Below are 22730 nucleotides of genomic sequence, written 5' to 3'. Positions count from 1 at the left end.
ATCGCAAATTCGTTTTTATTAGTTGTAAAACATAATGCCCAATTATTCAATTAGCGCCAACGTATTTTGGCTGTTTGCAATTTAATCGCAAGGCAAAGTAGAAAGAGAAGAGGGAAAAAAAGAAAAGCCTTGCCTTGCTGCAAACAGCTGCTGCAAACAACAACAACATGGAAGGCTGCACTGTCCGGAAGTTGGCATATCGCAGTTACGATTATTTTAGTGTTAATGGCCAATTATTCAATTAGCGCCAACGTATTTTGGCTGTTTGCAATTTAATCGCAAGGAAAAGTAGAAAGAGAAGAGGGAAAAAAAGAAAAGCCTTGCATTAACGCATTAACGCTTGCATTGCATTAACGGTTCGGCACACGTGATAGCTCGCTGCTCTCTGATTGGTTGAAGCGTTTTTTGGACATAGCTCGGTAGGTACTTGTCCGATTAATTACAAACCTTGAAAAGGCACATCCTCGGGTCCCCAGCAATATACCTGGCAAGTTTCAAGTATATCGGACCCGTGGTTGTCGAGAAACAGCGGTCACAGACAAACACACAGACACACAGACACACAGACACACAGACACACAGACACACAGACACACAGACACACAGACACACAGAGATTGCTGGAATTATAGATAGATAATATAATTATATATAATATAATTATATAATTATATTATATATAATTATTAAATTATATCTATAATTATATAATATAATATAATTAATTATATATATATATCTGGGAGTGTGTGGGACAGAAAGAAGGAGGATGTGTGACAAGGTGGCCAGGTTGCCTTGAAAGGCTCATTTTGGATATGGAGGAAGTTTATGGAGGCACGTCGAACGGTGTAGGTTGGTTGTGTTTGGTTTTTTTTTGTTTGGTTTTTGTTACTATTATTATTTCTTATTTTGTGTATATGAGTGAGTGGGTGAGGGTGTGTGTTTTTGCATGAATTAATTTTTGCATGAGTGTGTGTTTTTGTATGTTGAGTGGTGTATGTTGTAAGTGTAGGTGGTTGGTTGGTTGGTGTTGTGTGTGTGTATGTGTGTGTATGGGTGTGTATGTGTGTATATGAATGATCTGGTGTGTTTTGTTGGTGAGTGGTGAAGGTTATAAAGGTGGGTGTTTGAGTGTTCCTCCATGTTTGTTTGGTGCTGTGGATTCTGGATGCGGAGGTGTTGTTGTTGTTGTTGTTGTTGTTGTTGTAGTCTGCGTTCGCACTGGCTGGGGGTGGGGGTATGTACGCATCCAGGTGTAGTTGCTGCATGTGGATGTGTATGTGCCCCTGCTGGCCCACCTTAGCTGACCGTATTGAGGATGAAGGGCCGAAACGGGATGATGCTGAGGACCACGACTGAGGACATGTTCAGTGCGGCACACTTGTGACCAGGTGTGTTTTGAACTTACATATATATATATACAGTCACGTGAAAAGGTAAGTACACCCCATGAAAGGTTTTGACTTTTTCAACATATTTCAACATACAGCTATTTGATCTTCATTTCAACAATATTGATAGATAAAGGTGATATAATATAACAAATATCATGAAACATTTACATTTTGTAGTCCATTGTATAATTTAAATAAACATAAATGCAAATTTCGCATGTGGAAAAAGTAAGTACACCCCTACATTTATCACTACTTCAAATACCTAAAATTAGAATCAGGTGCACCAGCTCAGGTGCAAATGATTAGAACATCGTCAGAGAGGATCTTGGAGGAACCTGTCTTATTTAAACCTCAGACAATTAGTTTGGTTTGCTCTTTGTTGTTGAAGTGTGGTCACCATGCCTAGATCAAAAGAGCTCTCTGAGGCCTTCAGAAAGAAGGTTATACAGACTTGGCATTTAATATGGAATTTTTTTTTTTCTTCACTTGGGTTTACTTTCTGAACTCAGTATATCAATCTGGTGAGTTTATTTTACCCTTCAGTGATGTCTTTGTTGAAAGAACCATGTCACTGATTGTCTTTCACAGCAAGAAGTCAATAACAGGATTATATCACAGGTGGAGTGACAAAATGTAAGGACAGGTACATTTGACGATTGGTTTCACAATCGGGTATATAAGGGTTGTTGCGTTCTGTATTAGTGGAAAACAACTGCTGCACGTCTACAAAAGTTATTGCTGCTTCCTCTGGAGATGGTCCGTCAACTTGACAATGCTGTTTGTCATGGAGTGGTGGCTTTAAGAAATTCTGGCATGAAACAGCGTGCTATTGCTCAGCAGTATGGCATCACTCAAGGTCAGGTGTCAAAGATCCTGAAACGAAATGCTCAGAGGGGTGTCCCTACTCCAATACCGAGGCCAGGACGTCCACGCAGAAGCACAAGGAGAGATGATCGCCAGCTGCACCTGGTTAGTCTGCAATGGCTGTACCAAGTCAGCTTATCGGCTTAGGGCTGAGTGGCAGCAACTGACAAATGTGCCTGTATCCAGAAGGCTAGTCAACCAACGACTGGTTCAAACAGGCTATCGTGCCAGGCATTCCCTGAGAAAGCCACGCCTGACCAAACAACACAGCCAGCGCCGATTGCAGTGGGCCAGAGAGCACCGTCAATGGCAGCCAGGACACTGGAATCACGTGACCTTCAGTGACGAGTCTAGATTTCTGGTCTATCGTCAAGATGGCCGCGTCCGAGTGTGCAGACAAGTGCATGAGGCCCACAACGAAGATTGTATAGTGCCAGAGTCCAAGCTGGAGGTGGTGGGGTGACCGTTTGGGCTGCTTTTCATGTAGGAGGCAAAACTGACCTGGTTTTTCTGAATGGAAACCTGAACCAGTTCAAGGACAGGGTCATTCTGGAAGAAACATTGCTTCCATTTTCTCGTGCAGCCTTTCGAGGAAACTTTGTCTTCCAAGATGACAATGCACGGCCTCATCGTGCTCGCATGATCCAACACTTTCTTGCTGACCGTGGTGTAGAGCATGTGGAGTGGCCTGCCATGTCCCCGGATATGAATCCGATAGAGAACTTGTGGGCAGAATTAACGCATCAAATCGACAACTTGGACCAGCAGCCGACCTCTGTGCGTGAATTGCAGCAGACTATTGTCACTGCATGGCAAGCGATTCCTGTCCAAACCTTGGCAAATCTCGTGAACAGCATGCCTCAACGTGTACGTGCTCTACTGAATGCTCGTGGGGGTTACACGAAGTACTGAACTGTAATTTTACTGTCCGTAATCCCAGTCATAATTTAGCTTTTGTTTTTGTTGAAAAAAAATTTGGCTAATGTGCAAAATAAAGAGATACTTCTGTAAAACGTACAGACGTTTACCACAGTACTGTCCGTGAATTGAGTTCGATATCAGTTTACATCACTTTCAAGGATCAATTTATTTGCTTCGAAATGTCAAATGTGGTTTTTGTTTCTTTTAAAGGTCACATTATCAAAATCTAGAATAATTTCAACATAATTCCAATGAACTTTTGGTTCTAAGTCGTCTTGAAAAGTAAGTTCACCCCCACAAAAAAAATATTCCATATTAAATGCCAAGTCTGTAGATGCGTACGAGTCTGGGAAGGGATTTAACAAGCTCTCCAAACAAATTGAAATCAATCATTCGACTGTCCGAAAGATCATCTACAAGTGGAGAAGATTCCAAACAACTGCCAACTTGTTCAGGCCAGGCCGCCCCAGCAAGTTCAGCCCGAGAGCAGACCGCAAGATGCTGAAAGAAGTCTCTAAGAACCCCAGAATGTCATAACGGGACCTACAGGTAGCTCTTGCCACTGTTGATGTCAAAGTGCACGAGTCTACCATTAGAAAGAGGCTGCACAAATTTGATCTTCATGGGAGGTGTGCCAGGACGAAACCATTGCTGTAGAGAAAGAACATCAGGGCAAGACTAAAGTTTGCCAATGAACACCTAGGCAAAGACCAGCACTTCTGGAACAATGTGCTCTGGACAGATGAGTCAAAGGTGGAGGTATTTGGGCACAGTACCAGAAGACATGTTTGGCGAAAACCAAAGACAGCATTTGACCACAAGAACCTGATACCAACTGTAAAGCATGGTGGTGGCAATATTATGGTTTGGGGCAGCTTTGCTGCATCAGGGCCTGGGCAGCTCACCATCATATAATCCACTATGAATTCTTCATTGTACCAGAGGGTGCTTGAGGATAATGTGAGGCCATCTGTCGGAAAGTTGAAGCTCAACCGAAGGTGGACCTTGCAATATGACAATGACCCTAAACATACCAGTAAATCCACCAAGGAATGGCTGAAAAGAAAGAAATGGAGGGTTCTGGAATGGCTAAGTCAAAGCCCGGATCTAAATCCCATCAAGATGTTGTGGGGGGATTTGAAACGAGCTGTGCATACAAGAAACCCCTCAAACATCGCACAGCTGACAGAATTCTGCATGGAGGAGTGGGCAAAAATTTCTCCCAGTCGATGTCAGAGACTGGTAGACAGTTATAAGAAACGCCATCAGCGATGCACAGGCTCAAAAGCTCAATAAAATGGGTTGGACCTGACATGGCATGCTCTACTTTTTGTTTGTGTTTTTCTATTAATTTGGACATTAAGGTCCGCTGAATGAGACGTCTGCTCTGCTGGAAACCTTGCGGAAAAAATTTGTGGCCATTTTTGTATATGCAGCCTTATTTTTTGACCGAAAAATGTGAAAGATGTTTTTTTTCTTAAAATCCTCAGTGGGTTGTATAGGCTGTTAATAAATGCATCCCAGATACACAGAACACATGTGTTGACAACATCAAGTTGAGAAATACACTTACAAAACCTTTCCAAATGATTTAGAATAATTTTTATGCAAAAGCGCCCCCGATTTTTTTGCATTTTTTCATTATTTTCATATTTACTTCATTAATAATCAATTATGCCCTGAGTTATGACATCAGCCAATGTGTCATTCTTTTCATCAAACATTATAGTCATTCCACAGTAAACATTCTGAAAATCAAACCAAAATCAATGGATCTGTGGTGATTTTATTACCCTTACGCTAAAAAATTATAGGGACATACCGTATATTTAGCATTATGGTAGTTTATGTCCATTTTATTAAACATCCTGGCCAAGGCAACTTTGTAATTTTAACAGAACCCTGTGCCCCCAAAGAAAATACTTGTAACACAAGAAATACAAAACAGCAAAATGATTTTTTAAACAAAATGTACACAGGATGACAAGCCAACAAAACAATGATCGTTACACAGCTGAATTTGGATAGATTAGTGACCAGTATGTCGAGAAAATGAAATTAAACTTTAACTGAACAAAATAATTGAACATAACAAAATTTAAAATTCCTGGCAACAACGTCTGTAATATCACATGAAATTAACATTGCACTGAACAAAATAACTTATAATGTGTAATTCATGTCACTGTCTTCGAGTGCAAGTTCAATCCTTGAACATTTGTTGGGGTCCCCGGTGCAGAGACATGCGATGACACACTTCACATTGGCTCTCGCACAGGAGCATCCTCGGGCACACATGCTCTTCTTGCAGTGACAGTATTTGGTGCGTTTGAATTCTGAAAGGTTTTGGCTCCTTCAGCATCATGGTTGCCACCAACTTACCATTGACAAGCTCTCTGCCAAAGTCAGTGGCAGCAAGGTAGGCTGGCTGAAACATGTGTGCGCGCTTGCATACAGCCAACTGATGCAGGGCTCGGGCGAAGGTGTAACTGGAAGGCATCTTCGGTAGGTGGAAGGCAACGCATGTCTCCTTTGATGTCCAAATTACCATCGAGGTCACTCCTCTCATACAGTGACACCATGTATCGCCTAGCTGCTGTCACAACATCTTCCTGAACATCCAGGCTTTCTTCAGGGTCACTGTATCTGCACGGGGCAGAAGGTCTGCCAGGTGATCAACGGCAGTTTTGTAGGCGCGCCTTTTTCCTCTTCTGTAGAGATAGTTCACTGTTTAACATCCAGTCAGTATGTAGGTGCTGAGGAGCGTGGATGTAAGATCTGCAGCTTCAACATCATACTTCACTGCCAGGGCTTCGGCGATTGCATGGGCAGGTAGGTAGATGTCCATCTTCTTCACCCACAGCTCCTGCAGGCCATCCAGGTGTGTGATGTAGTATATGCACATCATGATCACGTCTGTGTCAGTAGCCACCACTACAGCCCGTTTGTGGTGCAGATGTTGTACTGAGTATGCAATGTGGGCAAACATCCTGGTATCTGCCTCCTCATGCTTCTCACAGGACAGTTCCTGAAGCTCAACCTGACAATCTGCTGACAACAGGACAGTGCGACCAGGATCACGGAAGATTCCACCAAGAATAAGTGTGCATCCTGCAGGAAGGTACTTCAGGTACTTTACTTGCAGTTCATGGAAGGTGCTGCTCCCAAGATGTTGGTGACGCTGGATGAATGCCATGGCATCTACTACCATTACAACAGGCTTGTCGGATGGTGGCAGTCTGTCCACTTCCCTCCATGAGCTGCCAAGGGATGTCTTGATTGCAGCCAAGTAGTCGGCCTTGTTCCCTTTACACATGGCATAACCTTGGTCAAGGGATGGATCTGGCTCAAACAGGGAGGCTGGGCAACTTGTCCACTCATGACTGAAGACCTCCACCTTCTTGTCTTCATCCAAGTCCTGCACAAAGTACAGGTTTCGGACAACTGCACTCTCTTCCTCGTAGACCTTCTTGGCTTTGAGTGCCATGGACAGTGACTTTTTTGGCTTTGCTGCAAATGTGGCAAGTTTTATTGGGGCTATTTTCTCACTGTCTGTTTTTCTTGCTGCAGCCAGTGCCTCCAGTCCTTTTTCACGGGTGCTCACCAAGTCTGCAGATGCAGCTTTGTGGCCTGTTGAGAGGTTCATCAGCTCCTGTTCTTCACATGTGAATGGATTGATCATCTGGTTGTTGATGACATCTGTTATTTTCCTAACACTTTCAGCCTCCATTGTACCTTGGCTGTTGGAGTCCTCATGGTGTTTGGTGTCATCCATATCCAGGTGTGCCATAGCCTTTGTCTGCTCTGACACTGCTGTCAGAACTGGAAGATCTCGCAAGTATTTCTCCATGGCCGCTGGCTGCTGACTGATGCCAGTGAAGAGTTTTGTCTTGGTATCACGGCTGAAGGTTTTCTCGAGTGCCATGTCTGTCCAGACACCATTGAAACGACCCGTTTGACGTGCAGGGAACTGCCAATCCTTGAATTCCCTATGGATGTTCGGAGCCAGTGTAGGTAGGCTTCTCATTGCTTCTAGGTAGTGGGGCAGGCAGGATACATACTTGTAGTGGCCAGCACCTACAAGGTATGGGAACATCTTTTCTACTTCAGCCAGGTGTTCCTCCCACAAGCCTGCATGCTCAGCATGGATGAACCGTTTCAGAATCATCACCATGTCCATGTACATTAGCCATAGCTTTGTGGTAGGTGACGTACATACTTCATCAAACTCAGCCATCAAACGTGACAGCTTTTTCAGTTGGTCGGTTGCATCAGCACATGTAGAAGATGCCTTCTCTACATCCTTTTCTGACAGGGCATCTCGGAGTAGCTGGACATTGATGGCAAGCACAGACATGCACTCCAGGTCCTTCTCTTCAATGATCAACCATCTGGCAAATGCTTCCCAGTGTAGGGCGAACATGGCTGCATGCACCATAGTGTGGGCACGCAGCATTGCGTAGTAGTCTTTCCCACTGATGATCTTGTTTGCTGTTCTACGGAGACAGACATCAGCTTCTACCATGATGTCTTCGATTCCAGTGGCCTGCATCAAATGCCCAATTGCTCCCAGGAAATTTTGAGCAATATGGAAGCCACCCATGCGCAAGATAACTTTGGCATACTTCTGGGGGTTCTTCTTTTGCAGACCCAGAACCACTTAATAGATTGCTTGGTCGCATGTGATGATGGTGAACTCTTGGTCCTGTTTTCTTGACACATCCATGCAGTACTGAACTGACTGTTCAACCACATCTGGGTCCGTTGGCCACAAGTTTATTTTTAGCAAGATGAAAATAATGAAAAAATGCAAAAAAATCGGGGGCGCTTTTGCATAAAAATGATTCTAAATCATTTGGAAAGGTTTTGTAAGTGTATTTCTCAACTTGATGTTGTCAACACATGTGTTCTGTGTATCTGGGATGCATTTATTGACAGCCTACACAACCCACTGAGGATTTTAAGAAAAAAAACGTCTTTCACATTTTTCGGTCAAAAAATAAAGGCTGCATATACAAAATTGGCCACAAATGTTTTGCGCAAGGTTTCCGGCAGAGCCGGAAGCAGAGCCGGAAGCCTCTCATTCAGCGGACCTTAATGTCCAAATTAATAGAAAAAACACAAACAAAAAGTATAGCATGCCATGTCAGGTTCTCTCAAATTTTGGTGACTGGATCCCTGACTACTACTTGAGGTTGTTTCTGCCAAAGGGGGAAATACCACCTATTAGAGCCGAGGGTGTACTGACTTTTCCCACAGAAGGAAATGGCATCTCTGTTAATTTTTGTTGAATAAATTATTGCAAAGTCAATTCTTCATTGTTTTTTGTTTAATTAGATCACCGTTATCTTTAGATACTGTTTAAATGAAGATCAAATATTGATATGTCCACATATGTTAAAAAGATTTTAAAAAACATTTCATGGGGTGTACTTGCTTTTTCCACATGCGAAATTTGCATTTACGTTTATTTAAATTATACAATGGACTACAAAATGTAAATGTTTCATGATATTTGTTATATTATATCAGCTTTATCTATCAATATTGTTGAAATGAAGATCAAATAGCTGTATGTTGAAATATGTTGAAAAAGTCAAAACTTTACATGGGGTGTACTTACTTTTTCCACATGCGAAATTTTCATTTATGTTTATTTAAATTATACAATGGACTACAAAATGTAAATGTTTCATGATATTTGTTATATTATATCAGCTTTATCTATCAATATTGTTGAAATGAAGATCAAATAGCTGTATGTTGAAATATGTTGAAAAAGTCAAAACTTTACATGGGGTGTACTTGCTTTTTCCACATGCGAAATTTGCATTTATGTTTATTTAAATTATACAATGGACTACAAAATGTAAATGTTTCATGATATTTGTTATATTATATCAGCTTTATCTATCAATATTGTTGAAATGAAGATCAAATAGCTGTATGTTGAAATATGTTGAAAAAGTCAAAACTTTACATGGGGTGTACTTACTTTTTCACGTGACTGTATCTACTAAGGAACTTTGGCACAGAGGTTAATTGTTTTTACATGTTGTTGTTTACGATTTGTTATTTTAGGGTTTGGGGGGTGGGGGGGGGGGGGGAGAGGAAGGTGGTTGTAGGGTAAGAGTAAACAAACACCGACAGCATATTCACCTTTTGACGAGACCCTCTCACCGACATCGGAATCACGACACATGTATACATTTGCTCATCCATACCTATTCGACTCGATACCTGTCCTGCCAATGTACTCCTCTATCCCTAATGCTTCTATGTATACCTGTCTACTTCCAATACACCAGTGGGTACATCATGAGGAAATAAAACTTGGATGAAATAAAGGCTGAAATCAGGATTGCAGGATTCCTTTGATGTATCAACAACCTAATGTATGCTAATGATACCGCTATGTCAGCACAAAGTAAAGAGTGCTTTATGAAATTGCTGCAGGCAGTGAAAAAGGAAAGTGAAAAATCTGGTCTTCATTTAAACCTAAAACTAGAGCAATGTGACTGCGTTGCCAATATGCCTCAAGTCCATGACCATGACAACGGGTAGATTCCCTCGTTCACTGTCCCCAAAATAAACAAGTTTGGTTCAAATCCCTTCAGCTGTTCTCAAGTATCACATTTTTATCAGACATGACATGTTTCACATCAATCGGTGAAGCGGTTTCAGAGAAGGGTTTTTTAAATATCGGCTTTCAAGCTAATATGGCTGCCAAACCACGTGATATGACATCAAAAATGTACACTCTGCATATGTATGGGTAGGGTATCACGTTTGTGAAGCTTCATGTTGAACGGATAAGGTTCGTTTTTATATCCAACCTGGCTGCCAGACCACGTGACCGATGTCGTTTTCGTAATGAACTTCGAATCACAATGCCTAGTCCATAACACATAACGTTTCGTGTCGATCGCTTCAGTTGTTTGGGAGAAGATGTTTTTAAAGGTTTTAGGTTAAATCCAATATAGCTGCCAAACCATGGGACTTATGATGTCACAAATTTAATATTTCAATACACATGGGTCATTGATCTTGTGTATGCACTTTCAGATTTTTAGGATAATGCATTGGATTAAAACATTTATGGCTGGTATACCACTTCACCGATGATGTCATCATTAGTATGTTTTTGTTCCGCATTAGGAGTACTTGACAATGTGCCAAGTTTATCATTTTTCCATTTAGCGGTTTCCGTGAAATAATTTTTTAATTACCTGCGTGTAATCCAAGGTGGCTGCCATACCACGTGACCTATGATGTCACAATTATCATAAAAACATTCTACGTGGGTGTCGTTCCCCCACTGAAATTTTCTTCTCAATCGGACATGTGGCTGCTGAGAAAAACGAGGTTTAGCCCGAACGGGTGGATGGACGGATGGACAAACCCAAAAACATAATGCCTCCTTCGGGGTATAAAAAGAGGCATAAAAAGACTAAAATCTCAACTATATGTTCAGATTGGGAGACGATCAGGTGGAAATAGTGTAAAGTTTCATCTTCCTGGGTTCTAAGGTTGAGGTGAATGGAGAATATAGAGAAATGAAGAGACAGTTAGCATTAGGGAGAGCAGCAATGTCAGGATGGACAAAGATCTGGAAAGACAAAGATGTGGCAATACAAACCTAGAGGAGGTCGGTGAATGATCTGGTATTTACAATTGCAATGTATTGATGTGAGTTGCGAACATTGAAAAGGAAAGAAAGCAAGAAGTTTGACAGTTTGAAATCTGGTGTTGGAGACTAATGTCAAAAATTTCCATCAACCGACTGCAAGAAGAACATGAAAAAGAGCAATCGGAGATTGCAAACCCTCGCCAGGATGTATTTTCAGTGGTTTGTAAGGCTTTTGTGTTGAAACAAATATGGCGGCCGAACCACGTGATCGATGACGTCATCATTAATTTTTTTTCTCCACCAATTTATGCCTACATGACGCTCAATCAATTTCATCTTGATCGGATGAAGTTTTGTACTTGTAGAATTATGACGTCATAATGGAAGCACCTATGACATCATCATTAACATATTTTATTCCCCATGGAGAGTTCTTTACAATGAGCCATGTCTCAATTTTTTTCTATTGAGCGCTTTCCGAGATATAGAGGTGCAATGTTTTTCGATTTTTCCAAGATGGCGGCCAAACAACGTGACCTATGACGTCATAATTACGATAAAAAATATTCTACAGACCGAGTCCCTCCCATGGTGAAAATTTACTCTCAATCGCTCCAATTATTGCAGAGAAAATGGTTTTTAAAGGAAAAGAGAAAAAAATTCCTGAAAAAATTCCCCCAAAAAATTCCTGGATCCAGAATAATATCCTGAGCTTCACCAAAAACTAATAAATTCTTCCTTATCCCAAGGGCAATCATCCCACCAACTTTCATCCAAATCCGTTCAGAACTTTTCCAGATATCTTGTTCATAAACACATGAACACACACACACACGCGCACACACACACACACACACACACACACAAACACACACACACACACGGACGGACACGATCGAATGCATTACTCCCTGGCGGGAGTAACAAACGGACTCAAATGCAATACCCTCTCCTCTGGCGAGGGTTGTTAGGGTTAGGGTTAGTTTGACAGTTTTGTTAAGAAGTTTGAAAGTTTTGAAATCTGGTGTTGGAGACTAATGTCAAAAATTTCCATCAACTGACTGCAAGAAGAACTAGAACGCCACTCAGTAGAGCGCATACTCCCGCGGTGGGTGGCCGCTGCTGAGCCGTATCTTCCAATAGTAAAAAAATCCTTCAAAAAATTCCTGGATCTGGAATAATATCCTGAGCTTCACCAAAAACGAATCAATTCTTCCTTATCCCAAGGGCAATCTTCCCACCAACTTTCATCCAAATCCGTTCAGAACTTTTCCAGTTATCTTGTCCACAAACACACGAACATACGAACACACATACGCACGAACACACACACACACACACACACACACACACACACACACACACACACACACACACACACACACACACACACACACAGACGGACAGGATCGAATGCATTACTCCCTGGCGGTAGTTACAAGAAAAAGAGCAATCAGAGATTGCAAACCCTCGCCAGGATTTGCAAACCCTATACATAGCAGGATATCTCAAAAGGTTATGGATGGATTCGAACGAAACTTGGTGGGCAGGTAGGGTATGTGACAATGAAGACTTCATTCAATTTTGGTGAAGATCCGAATCCGGATCCGACTACTATAATTTTAAAAGTGATTCTTCATTATTGAGTGACAGGGTTTAAAACGACAAATAGCAGGATATTTCCAAAAATTATGGACGAAACTAGGTGACAAGAACAAGGCGATTCGATCTATTTTGGTTCAGGTCTGAATCCAGATCTGGAATGTCAATGGGATACAACACGTAAACTGTTCAGGTCTGAATCCAGATCTGGAATGTCAATGGGATACAAAACGTAAACTGTTCAGGTCTGAATCCAGATCTGGAATGTCAATGGGATACAAAACGTAAACTGTTCAGGTCTGAATCCAGATCTGGAATGTCAATGGGATACAAAACGTAAACTGTTCAGGTCTGAATCCAGTTCTGGAATGTCAATGGGATACAAAACGTAAACTGTTCAGGTCTGAATCCAGATCTGGAATGTCAATGGGATATAAAACGTAAACTGTTCAGGTCTGAATCCAGATCTGGAATGTCAATGGGATACAAAACGTAAAATGTTCAGGTATGAATCCAGATCTGGAATGTCAACGGGATACAAAACGTAACATGTTCAGGTCTGAATCCAGATCTGGAATGTCAATGGGATACAAAACGTAAACTGTTCAGGTCTGAATCCAGATCTGGAATGTCAATGGGATACAAAACGTAAAATGTTCAGGTATGAATCCAGATCTGGAATGTCAACGGGATACAAAACGTAGACTGTTCAGGTCTGAATCCAGATCTGGAATGTCAATGGGATACAAAACGTAACATGTTCAGGTCTGAATCCAGATCTGGAATGTCAATGGGATACAAAACGTAACATGTTCAGGTCTGAATCCAGATCTGGAATGTCAATGGGATACAAAACGTAAACTGTTCAGGTCTGAATCCAGATCTGGAATGTCAATGGGATACAAAACGTAAACTGTTCAGGTCTGAATCCAGATCTGGAATGTCAATGGGATACAAAACGTAAACTGTTCAGGTCTGAATCCAGATCTGGAATGTCAATGGGATATAAAACGTAAACTGTTCAGGTCTGAATCCAGATCTGGCATGTCAATGGGATACAAAACGTAAACTATTCAGGTCTGAATCCAGATCTGGAATGTCAATAGGATACAAAACGTAAACTGTTCAGCCTGGTGGAGGGATGTGCTCTTCCGACTGCCGTTCTAGTTGTATACTGCTCATAGAGGACCGAGAACACAGACCGGATCAGGATGTGATCATAGATCCCAGGAAAAGACAGAATGTGGTCAGCACACACCAACAGAAGGGCTTATAGACAAAATAGAGGGAGCCTTGGGGGAAATAAGGGATGTGGGGAAGAATGAGGGCAACGGGAAGACACTAGGGGTGAAAATACCACAGATCTTGTCGGGGTGATAATTTTTTTTTTTTTATCCTAACGAAAGGGCAGAAGTGCACAAATTATACAGGTGATATCTGAGTTGAGAGAATAAAGTAATTGTCAGCCATGTCATTCCCAAGCAGTTCAACATGTACAAGTAACCGCTGCAAGGCCCCGAAGAGCCCGGACAATGTCTAATACGTGTGGATGAGTGTTTTGCACTCATGGCTTGCAGAGCACGTTCGACATCAGCGGAAGCCAAATCTGTGACCCAAAAGAAAACGCACGCAGAATTTTAAAAGCTTTCTTCGTTGAAAGCGGATCAGTGATGGATGTGATATTCCACCCGAACAGGGGTATTTCAATTCGCACACACAAAAGCTGAGACCGTCGTTAGGTCTATCTTTGAGTCGTTAGTGCAGGCAGGCAGTCTCGATGTGTCTTCAGAATTGATGGATGAAGCATCAGCCATCAGTGCATCACCATGGAGGGTGTTGGTTTGGTTATAATTAACCGTCGTTTGCACTCGATATTTTTATTTGTGATTATATAATTACTTAATATTTGTCCTCTTTACCAATAATTAACAATCGCTTGTGTTTCTTTTAAATTTTATTCCTGTATGAGGCCCGTTCAGGACGTAAAACAACAACCACAACACCAGCTGGCAGCTGCGCTATTGCAACGTAGCTCAATTGTATGGAAGCAATTTGGCAGAATGGTGATAAAACCGTTTTTATAATTGCGATATTGGCTTAACAAGCTAAGAAAAAGCTATGGTACGTTTTCTTCAGACGGTCTATCGGCTTCAGCGTGTGTGCTGTCCGCCACGTCTGGCTGTGTTGGGATCGAATGACTCGTTTTCAGCTCGACTCATTTCCCTAGCTTGTCCAACCCTTTGTCCAATTATGTAAGCTACATAGTACGCTTATTCGTACGATTTACTAGTTTATCTTCTACGATGTTGGTATAACTCGCATAGTTGAATATTTTTTCGATAATAATTGACGTGAGACTTCACATTGGATGAGGCGGTGTATAGGTTGTATGCTTTTCCCGCGTTTTTCGAACCGCTCTCTCCTCCCCCCTAATGAAGCGTTTCCGGTGTTATTATTCAAACGACTTAGCCTTCGAAAAATAATTTAAACATATGATCGAGTTTTTCTTTGCATGCATTCCAAACAAAATTATTTTCGATACATTCTTGAGATAATTGCAATTTTAATTCACTCTGCAAATTCTCGACAAGTTATTCTGGGACCTTTTCGCACAAATCAAACTAATCGCGGATACAATACAATCATGGAAGGTGGGTAGGAAGTTCTGTTTAAAATGGTTTGCAGATTGTGTCCTTCGTAATCCCATCAAAGACTCTTTTTATCGACCTCCGTGTCATTCACCACCGGTCCTTTTGCAAACGTCAAGCAGGCCAGATATGTTATTTTGAATTCGTAAGTTATTTTTGGTGATAACGTTATGACGGGTATAGAGTAAAAGGGAACCGTAGTGGTTTTAGCGGGTGCGCGGCCATTTCGTTAAAAACAGCATGTCAGAAATTATATATATATATTTTTTTTCACGGAATGCATATTAAAAGCCTGCTCAGTAATGCTTTCCTTTACACACGTTAGATATCACGCAATAAACGTATTTAGAGGGAAACGCACACGTAGCGGGCGTGTCAACTACACCGTCATGGCTGCCACACCATCATCTGTGTTTTATTCATGAGAGTTAAAGCGTTTGTGATGGCGGTTAAGATATCAAAATGGACTCACATTTTATCGATAGACGTTTCCGATTTTGATTGCAACTTTGGATCTTGATCGCCACTGTTGGTGATCAATTACTCGACGTGCGATTTACAGTGGCTTCGCGCATGCGCACCGGACTGGTGAGCGGCAGTGATGGCGTCTCTTTGACACTCTCCAGTTCAGCTCTCCTTTACCGACCTCTCCGGGCTCTGCCGCTCCCCTGTTGTATCCCGCATTCTGTCCGCCAGATTGTCTGCGCGCGTATTCCCCTGTCAACCGTCCCCGTGTCCGATATTTGCGCTTTGGGGGCTTTGCACTGCCGATCGCTGGTCCCTCCTTCAGGGAGAGGGACTGCGCGGCACGCGAGAGAGGAGGAGAGTGACGGGCAGGAAAGGAGGGAAGCGGAGAGTGAGGTGAGGAGGAAGAAGTGAATTGAGAGAGACCGGAGAAGGTAGAAAAAGGGAGCAAGAGTGGTGGGGGTTAGGGGCGGGAGTAGTGGGGATTTCGGTGGGATTGAGAGTTCGTTGTGGGTAGAGGGAGAGCAGCAGCGTGCGGTTGAGGTGTGGAGGTGAGGGGCGAGAGTGGTGTTTGAGGTGGTTTGGAAAAGCACGGACATCTAGACAAACTAATGGGCACCTCGTAACCTCATCATGGACAAAGTGGTTTACGATCTCGACACGTCCGGAGGACTCATGGAGGTATGCTTTTGCATCAAAATACCTTCCCCGCGCACACCGTAGTTCCCCACGCACACCGTAGTTCCCCGCGCGCCATCGTTCCCCGTTCACGCCACCCTCACATTCCGCCGCCGCCCACGCACTCCGCAGTCGCTCCCTGGACCCGCACACTCTGCCGTCGCCTCCTGGACCCGCACACTCTGCCGTCGCCCCCCTGGACCCGCGCACTCCGTCGTCGCCCCCCTGGAGCCACGCACTCTGCCGTCGCCTCCTGGACCCGCACACTCTGCCGTCGCCTCCTGGACCCGCACACTCTGCCATCGCCCCCCTGGACCCGCGCACTCCGTCGTCGACCCCCTGGACCCGCGCTCTCCGTCGTCGCCCCCCTGGACCCGTGCACTCCTTCGTCGCCCCCCTGGACCCGTGCACTCCTTCGTCGCCCCCCTGGACCCGCGCACTCCTTTGTCGCCCCCTGGACCCGCACACTCCTTCGTCGCCCCCTGGACCCGCACACTCCTTCGTCGCCCCCCTGGACCCGAGCTCTCTGTCGTCGCCCCCCTGGACCCGAGCTCTCTGTCGTCGCCCCCTGGACCCGCGCTCTCAGTCGTCGCCCCCTGGACCCGCGCTCTCAGTCGTCGCCCCCCTGGACCCGCGCACTCCTTCGTCGCCCCCCTGGACCCGCGCTCTCCGTCGTCGCCCCCTGGACCTGCGCTCTCCGTCGTCGCCCCCTGGACCTGCGCTCTCTGTCGTCACCCCCCTGGACCCGTGCTCTCCGTCGTCGCCCCCTGGACCCGCGCTCTCCGTCGTCGCCCCCCTGGACCCGCGCTCTCCGGCGTCGCCCCTCTGGACCAGCGCACTATGCCGTTGCTCCCCCTGGACCCACACACTCAGTCATCGCCCCCCTGGGCCCGCACACTCTGCCATCACTCCAATGGACCCGCACACTCTGCCATCGCTCCAATGGCCCCACACGCTGCCGTCGCCCCGCTGGACCCGCACACTCCGCCGCCGGTCCCTCGCCATGCCGTTGGCCACCACACTCCGCCACCTTCCTTCCCCCCCCCGCATTACTCCTTAGCCCCCATGCCCTCTACCGTCGTCCCATTACCCTGTCGTTGGACCCCGCACTCTGCCATTGGGCCACCGCTCCGCCATCCCTCACCTCCACTCCACTGTCGCACACATGCACTCTGCCCCCCCCCCTCCCCCCCCCCCGCACTCCACTGTCAACCCCTCGCCTCGCCATTGCCCCCCCTGCAAACCGCTGCTGCCCTCCTGGGACTCCGCTGTGACCCACCACCTTTTAATCCGCCCCTGCCCACCCCAATCACTCCGCCACCACACTCCGCCCACCACCTTTGCCCACTGTCATTGTAGTTGCTCACACCCTCTGTAGTTCTACGCAATGTTGCCAGGGGTAGTTGCCTGTGAACAGCAACCCCCATCATTACTTGTAAACAGTAAACAGCATGTCCAGCCGCCTTTCCCGACATCGTTGCCCAAAAGAGTGGGCGCCGTCGATCCCCGTAATGGCACACCCTGCTGCCACCGCTGCTGTCGCCCGCAAAAGTGCGCCCTTCCCTCGCCTCTTTGCGCACTCTGCCCGTTGCCCAAAACAGTGCACGCTCTCAATTAATTATCGTTGCCCGCAACAGCACTGCTGTCATTCAGCATCGCCCGCAACAACACTGTCTTTCATTCGTCGTCGTCCGCAACAGTGCCTGCTCTCATTTGTTGTCGCCGTCAACAACACCCGCTCTGTTTCATCGTCGACTCCAACAGCGCCCGCTGTCTTTGCTGGCATCAGCACCCACCGTCGATGCCCGCAACCATGCTCGTGCCTGCCGTCAATGCCCGCAATAGCACCTGCATCTGCCGTCGATGCCCACTACAGTGCCTGCGCCTGCCACTGATGCCTGCAACAGTGCCTACCATCTATGCCCACAACAGCACCTGTGCTCTCGCTCCGCGTGATCCGGCGTTGGCTGCGTCATCACCCCTAGAGTTGCCAGCGTCGTTGCAGCTGCACCCTATACGACTCCCAACCCCACCAGCGCCCCCACCGTTGTCCCCGCCCCCGGCTTTGCCTGATTCCAGTCCTTTTACACTATTGACCTATTTCTTCTCTGTTTTCCCTCAACGGGTTTCTTTTGCAGCAAATCCAAGCTCTTGTGGCTCCACCAAAGAGTGAGAACGGAGGACCTCGGCGTGGAGAACGGGAGAGGGAGCGTGAAAGAGAGCGGGAAAGGGAGAGGGAGAGGAGAGTGGGAAGAGCAAGTAACAGAGATACTTGTGACAGCTGCAAAGAGGGGGGAGATCTGTTGTGTTGTGACCGATGTCCTGCATCTTTCCATCTGCATTGCTGGTAAGACATTGTTACATGATGGCATTCGTTGTGCTTGCATTGCTTGCATCAATTGCGAGCATTGATGTTGCTTATCTGATTGAATGGTATTACTTTGTCATCAATATTTTATTCCATTTCAATCCCACGCTTTTTGAAAACTACTGTGTTCATAGAACGCGATAACCCAAGCAGTGTTCAGGTATATTCAGGAGGGCCTTGCCATTGGGAGGGGGCGGGGGAGTTACATTCTTGAAAATCCCCTAACCCTAACCCTAACCCTAACCCTAACCCGTGAACCACAAATCCGCGATGCCTAAACTTAGGGGGTAATGGGGAACATAGGGTTAGGGACTCCAACTTAAAAATTTGTCCAAACTGTGCCCTTAATGAACATGTTTGGGCATTGTTTTGTGCTATTTATTTATTTTCATGAATCAAGGAGTTATTAAGAACATAAAATAAAGTATTCTTTTCCTGCATTATAATTATTTTGTATGCTGCCTGGGACTGATGGTTGCATCATTTCTGGGAGCACGGCTGTACAGCTGATGCAGTGCCCCCTGTTACCAGTAAGCCGGTAATAATTTTGTCGACCGCCGGTAATAATTTTGTCGACCGCCGGTAATAATTTTGTCGACCGCCGATAATAATTTTGCCGACCGCCGGTAGTAATTTTGTGGACCGCCGGTAATAATTGTGTCCACCTCGGAAAAATGATAGGCTGAATCAACCCACCTGGTGTTATTTAACCACACGACTGGGGCTTGAACTCAAGACCCCAAGATTGTAAGGCAGCCACATTAACCGTTAAGCCAACCCCCTGCTTATTTTCCTGTATTAAGAACATAAAATGAAGTTTATTTTCTTAAGCTATTAAGATCATGAAACTTAGCTTTAATAATAAAAATTATGATTATGATAAAATTGATCCAGTAATGCGATGGCAAAGTTGACGATTGTGACGGTAAAGACGAGTTGATTGTGATGATGTTGGAGAGTTTGAGGGGAGTTATTGTGTTGACATCCCATATTGAAACCGCTGATGGGATTGCGACCAAATTTGGCACAAATGATATTTGTTGTGTTGTGACTAAAGTTTGTTCACCGCATTAAAGAAATCGGGGTCTAAGGGGGTCTACCGGAGGTCAAAGTGGATCCAGGTGCGGGATTGCGACCAAATTTGGCACAAATGATATTTGTTGTGTTGTGACTAAAGTTTGTTCACCGCATTAAAGAAATCGGGGTCTAAGGGGGTCTACCGGAGGTCAAAGTGGATCCAGGTTTGACCCCCCCCCCCCCCCCCCCAAAAATAGGAATTTGCTTTTTCCTCTGAAACTACACACACTATGTCGATGAAACTTTACCACAACCTTCATCACCCGTGATGTACCAAAGTTTGTGCACAGCATTAAAAAAATCTGCCCTTTTGGGAGTCTACCGGGGGTCTAAGTGGATCCAGGTTTGACTCCCCCCCCCCCCCCCCCCCCCCCCCCCCAAAATAGATATTTGCTTTCTTTGAAACTACACACACAATTTTGATGGAACTTCACTCTGTTTTCTGGCAAGCATTGAAATTGGTTTAAAATACCTTTAGTCAGTGCAATATACTGTTTATTCTACCAGGGGGGCACCAGGGGTATTGCCCCTATGTTTTTTTCCTACAACCATTAAAATCTTTTATTGCATTTGAATTATACACGTGAACACTGTAGAACACAAATCGCCTTCTTGCCATTTCCAAAAACCCTCAATTTAACAGTACTTGGACAAAATATTATGGCATTTTACATCATCTCGACCAATCAAATTTGCCACTCGCAGACCCCGCCCATGTCATTTTTTCTCAAGACTGCGTTGGGTAGGGTGTTCTATGAACTCTCTAGTTTTTTTTTTGTATTTCTACTTGTGATCTTCAGTTGAATTCAGATGTACACAATTTGAAACTCTGTGCCAAATTTGGCGATTCTTGATGCCTTCGTTATCCAGTTTGTTTTCTGGCAGCCTACAAATAGATAAACCCACAGATGGGAAGATGCAATGCACATGTGCTCGGCTTATGGCCACGGCCTGAGCAAAATTAATTTTGGCGTTTATCACTTCATAGCTGATTAATGCTCACCACGGTCAAGTTCCCACATCGACCCACTGGCATTAAATAGCCATGTCTCTGATTGTCTGAGCTTAAAGCTTACATGTTACATGTACATTCTTGTTAGGGAACTACATGCCTTTCAGGCTTTGGTACCTTGTTGATTTTTTTTTTTTTGAATAATCTTATTATTCTTCCGTTGGGATTTTGTGGGTTTATTCCCTTTAAAATCAATTTTCTCTGCAACTGTTGGTCTGATTGATATAACATTTTCATCAAAGGAGCGGCTCCACCTGCGATTTTTAAATTTTTTAAATTATGATGTTATCGGTCACGTGGTATGGGCGCCATCTTGGAAAAACCGAAAAACTTTGCCCGTCTATCTCTGAAACCGCTCAACGGAAAAAGTTGAGTCATGGCTCATTGTAATTTACTCTCTGTGGGGACGAACACGTGTTAATGATGAAGTCATAGGCGCCTCCATTATGACGTCACAATTCAACAAGTAGAATGCTTGATCTGGTCAGTACAAAATTTATTGAGCGTGATCCAAGGATAAATTGGTTGTGAACAAAAATTGATGATGTCATTGGTCATGTGTTTTGGCAGCCATATTGGATTGAATATAAAACCATTAAAAACCACGAAAAACCCTTGTTCTCCTAAACGGCTGAACAGTTCGAGGCGAAACTCGAACAAAAAGTTCCCAGGCAATGACGTCATAGGTCACATGGTCTGGCAGCAATGATTTTTTGAAGAATAAATCTTTAAAAAGCAACTCCTCCAGAACGGCTGGAGAGATAGAGAGGAAACCACACATATGTTCCCCATGTCTTGGGGATACCATGGTGTTTTTGATTAATTCATAGGTCACATGGTGTGGCAGCCATGATGGATTGAACGAAAACCCTAAAACAAATCCTAAATTTTTCTTGAACCGCTACATCCATCGATGTGAAACTTCAAAATAATGTAGTAGTCGACAAGGGGAATACTTGTTAAAAATTTCAATATGATCTGTCGTTCTACAATATTATCTCTACAATAGAAACTCCACAATATTATCTTCTCCAGCCATGTGACCTTTCAGTATATCCATTATTTACGTACTGTTTGAACTCGGTGGCGTCCTGTCTATTAATTTTGTACGTCCGTTAATTACATACTATTGGAATGTACCTTTCAACCCTTTGAACTCCTGAGACCCATTAGACTTTTGAAGAACCTTTAAGACCACCAAGACCCCCAAAATACAACGAAGAACCAGAGGAACCTGAAGACCCAAACTACTCCAAGGACTCAAAAGACCTTGAGGACTCAAAAGACCCTGAGGACTCAAAAGACCCTGAGGACTCAAAAGACCCTGAGGACTCAAAAGACCCTGAGGACTCAAAAGATCCTGAGGACTCAAAAGACCCTGAGGACTCAAAAGACCCTGAGGACTCAAAAGACCCTGAGGACTCAAAAGACCCTGAGGACTCAGAGGACCCAAAAGACTAAGGCTTTGGGGCCACTAGGTTTCATGGTTTTGGAGTTATGGAGGAGACACACACACACTGCCTTTTATTATTAGAGATTGACCTTCAATGTGTCCGTTCAGGCCATACCATTTTTACCAACTGAGCTTTTGTCATCAAATCTCCACCAAGCCTTTATTATGAGAACTAGGGAGATACCCGTGCTACGCACGGGTGGCAGGCCAGAAGCAAAGAGGCAATGCAGATACGGCGAATGCTAAAACATGAAACCAATAAATTCCACATTCCTGTAGCACCTTCAGTTGCACGTCAGACATGGACAGCAAGTTCGTGAAGGATTTCCATGAAAAACGTACCCGTTCGCAAACAAACGGGTACGTTCACGTATCGAAACATCGATCGTGGGACCGTGGCGAATCTGCATATATGGCGATCCGCGAAGTTCACGTTCAGAAAGTAGAAACCATCACGGCATGTCGTCATTCACTTGAACTCGATATCTCTTTTTTAATTCCAAACAACATAACTCCAATCACAAATTAATCACAAATTAATCACAAAATAAACTTCTAACAACATTGTTAATGTTTCCTTCATTGTAAAAACTTCCAAATCCACAGTTAAAAGGA

At 44.3% G+C, this 22730-nt stretch overlaps 1 protein-coding gene across 3 annotated transcripts in view; it reads left to right on the top strand.

Moving 5' to 3' along the window:
• Nucleotides 1-15547: 15547 nt before the first annotated feature.
• PHF12 (PHD finger protein 12) overlaps nt 15548-22730 on the top strand; it is a 93533-nt gene continuing 86350 nt past the window's right edge. Inside the window, exons 1-2 of one of the 3 annotated variants that reach the window (XM_068110663.2) lie at nt 15548-15923; nt 18344-18552. In XM_068110663.2, coding sequence (XP_067966764.1) covers nt 15636-15923; nt 18344-18552 — 497 coding nt within the window. In that variant the 5' untranslated portion in view covers nt 15548-15635. Of the gene's footprint in view, nt 15924-15992; nt 16209-18343; nt 18553-22730 lie in introns of those variants that run through there. The other 2 variants (XM_078774118.1, XM_068110664.2) reach the window with 2 other exon arrangements.

The sequence above is a fragment of the Myxine glutinosa genome, chromosome 3 (genome assembly GCF_964187855.1).
Source record: "Myxine glutinosa chromosome 3, kmMyxGlut1.1, whole genome shotgun sequence".
In the NCBI taxonomy this organism is placed as follows: domain Eukaryota; kingdom Metazoa; phylum Chordata; class Myxini; order Myxiniformes; family Myxinidae; genus Myxine; species Myxine glutinosa.
Note: the sequence above shows the minus strand (reverse complement) of the source record. Positions and strands in the feature narration are given on the sequence as shown.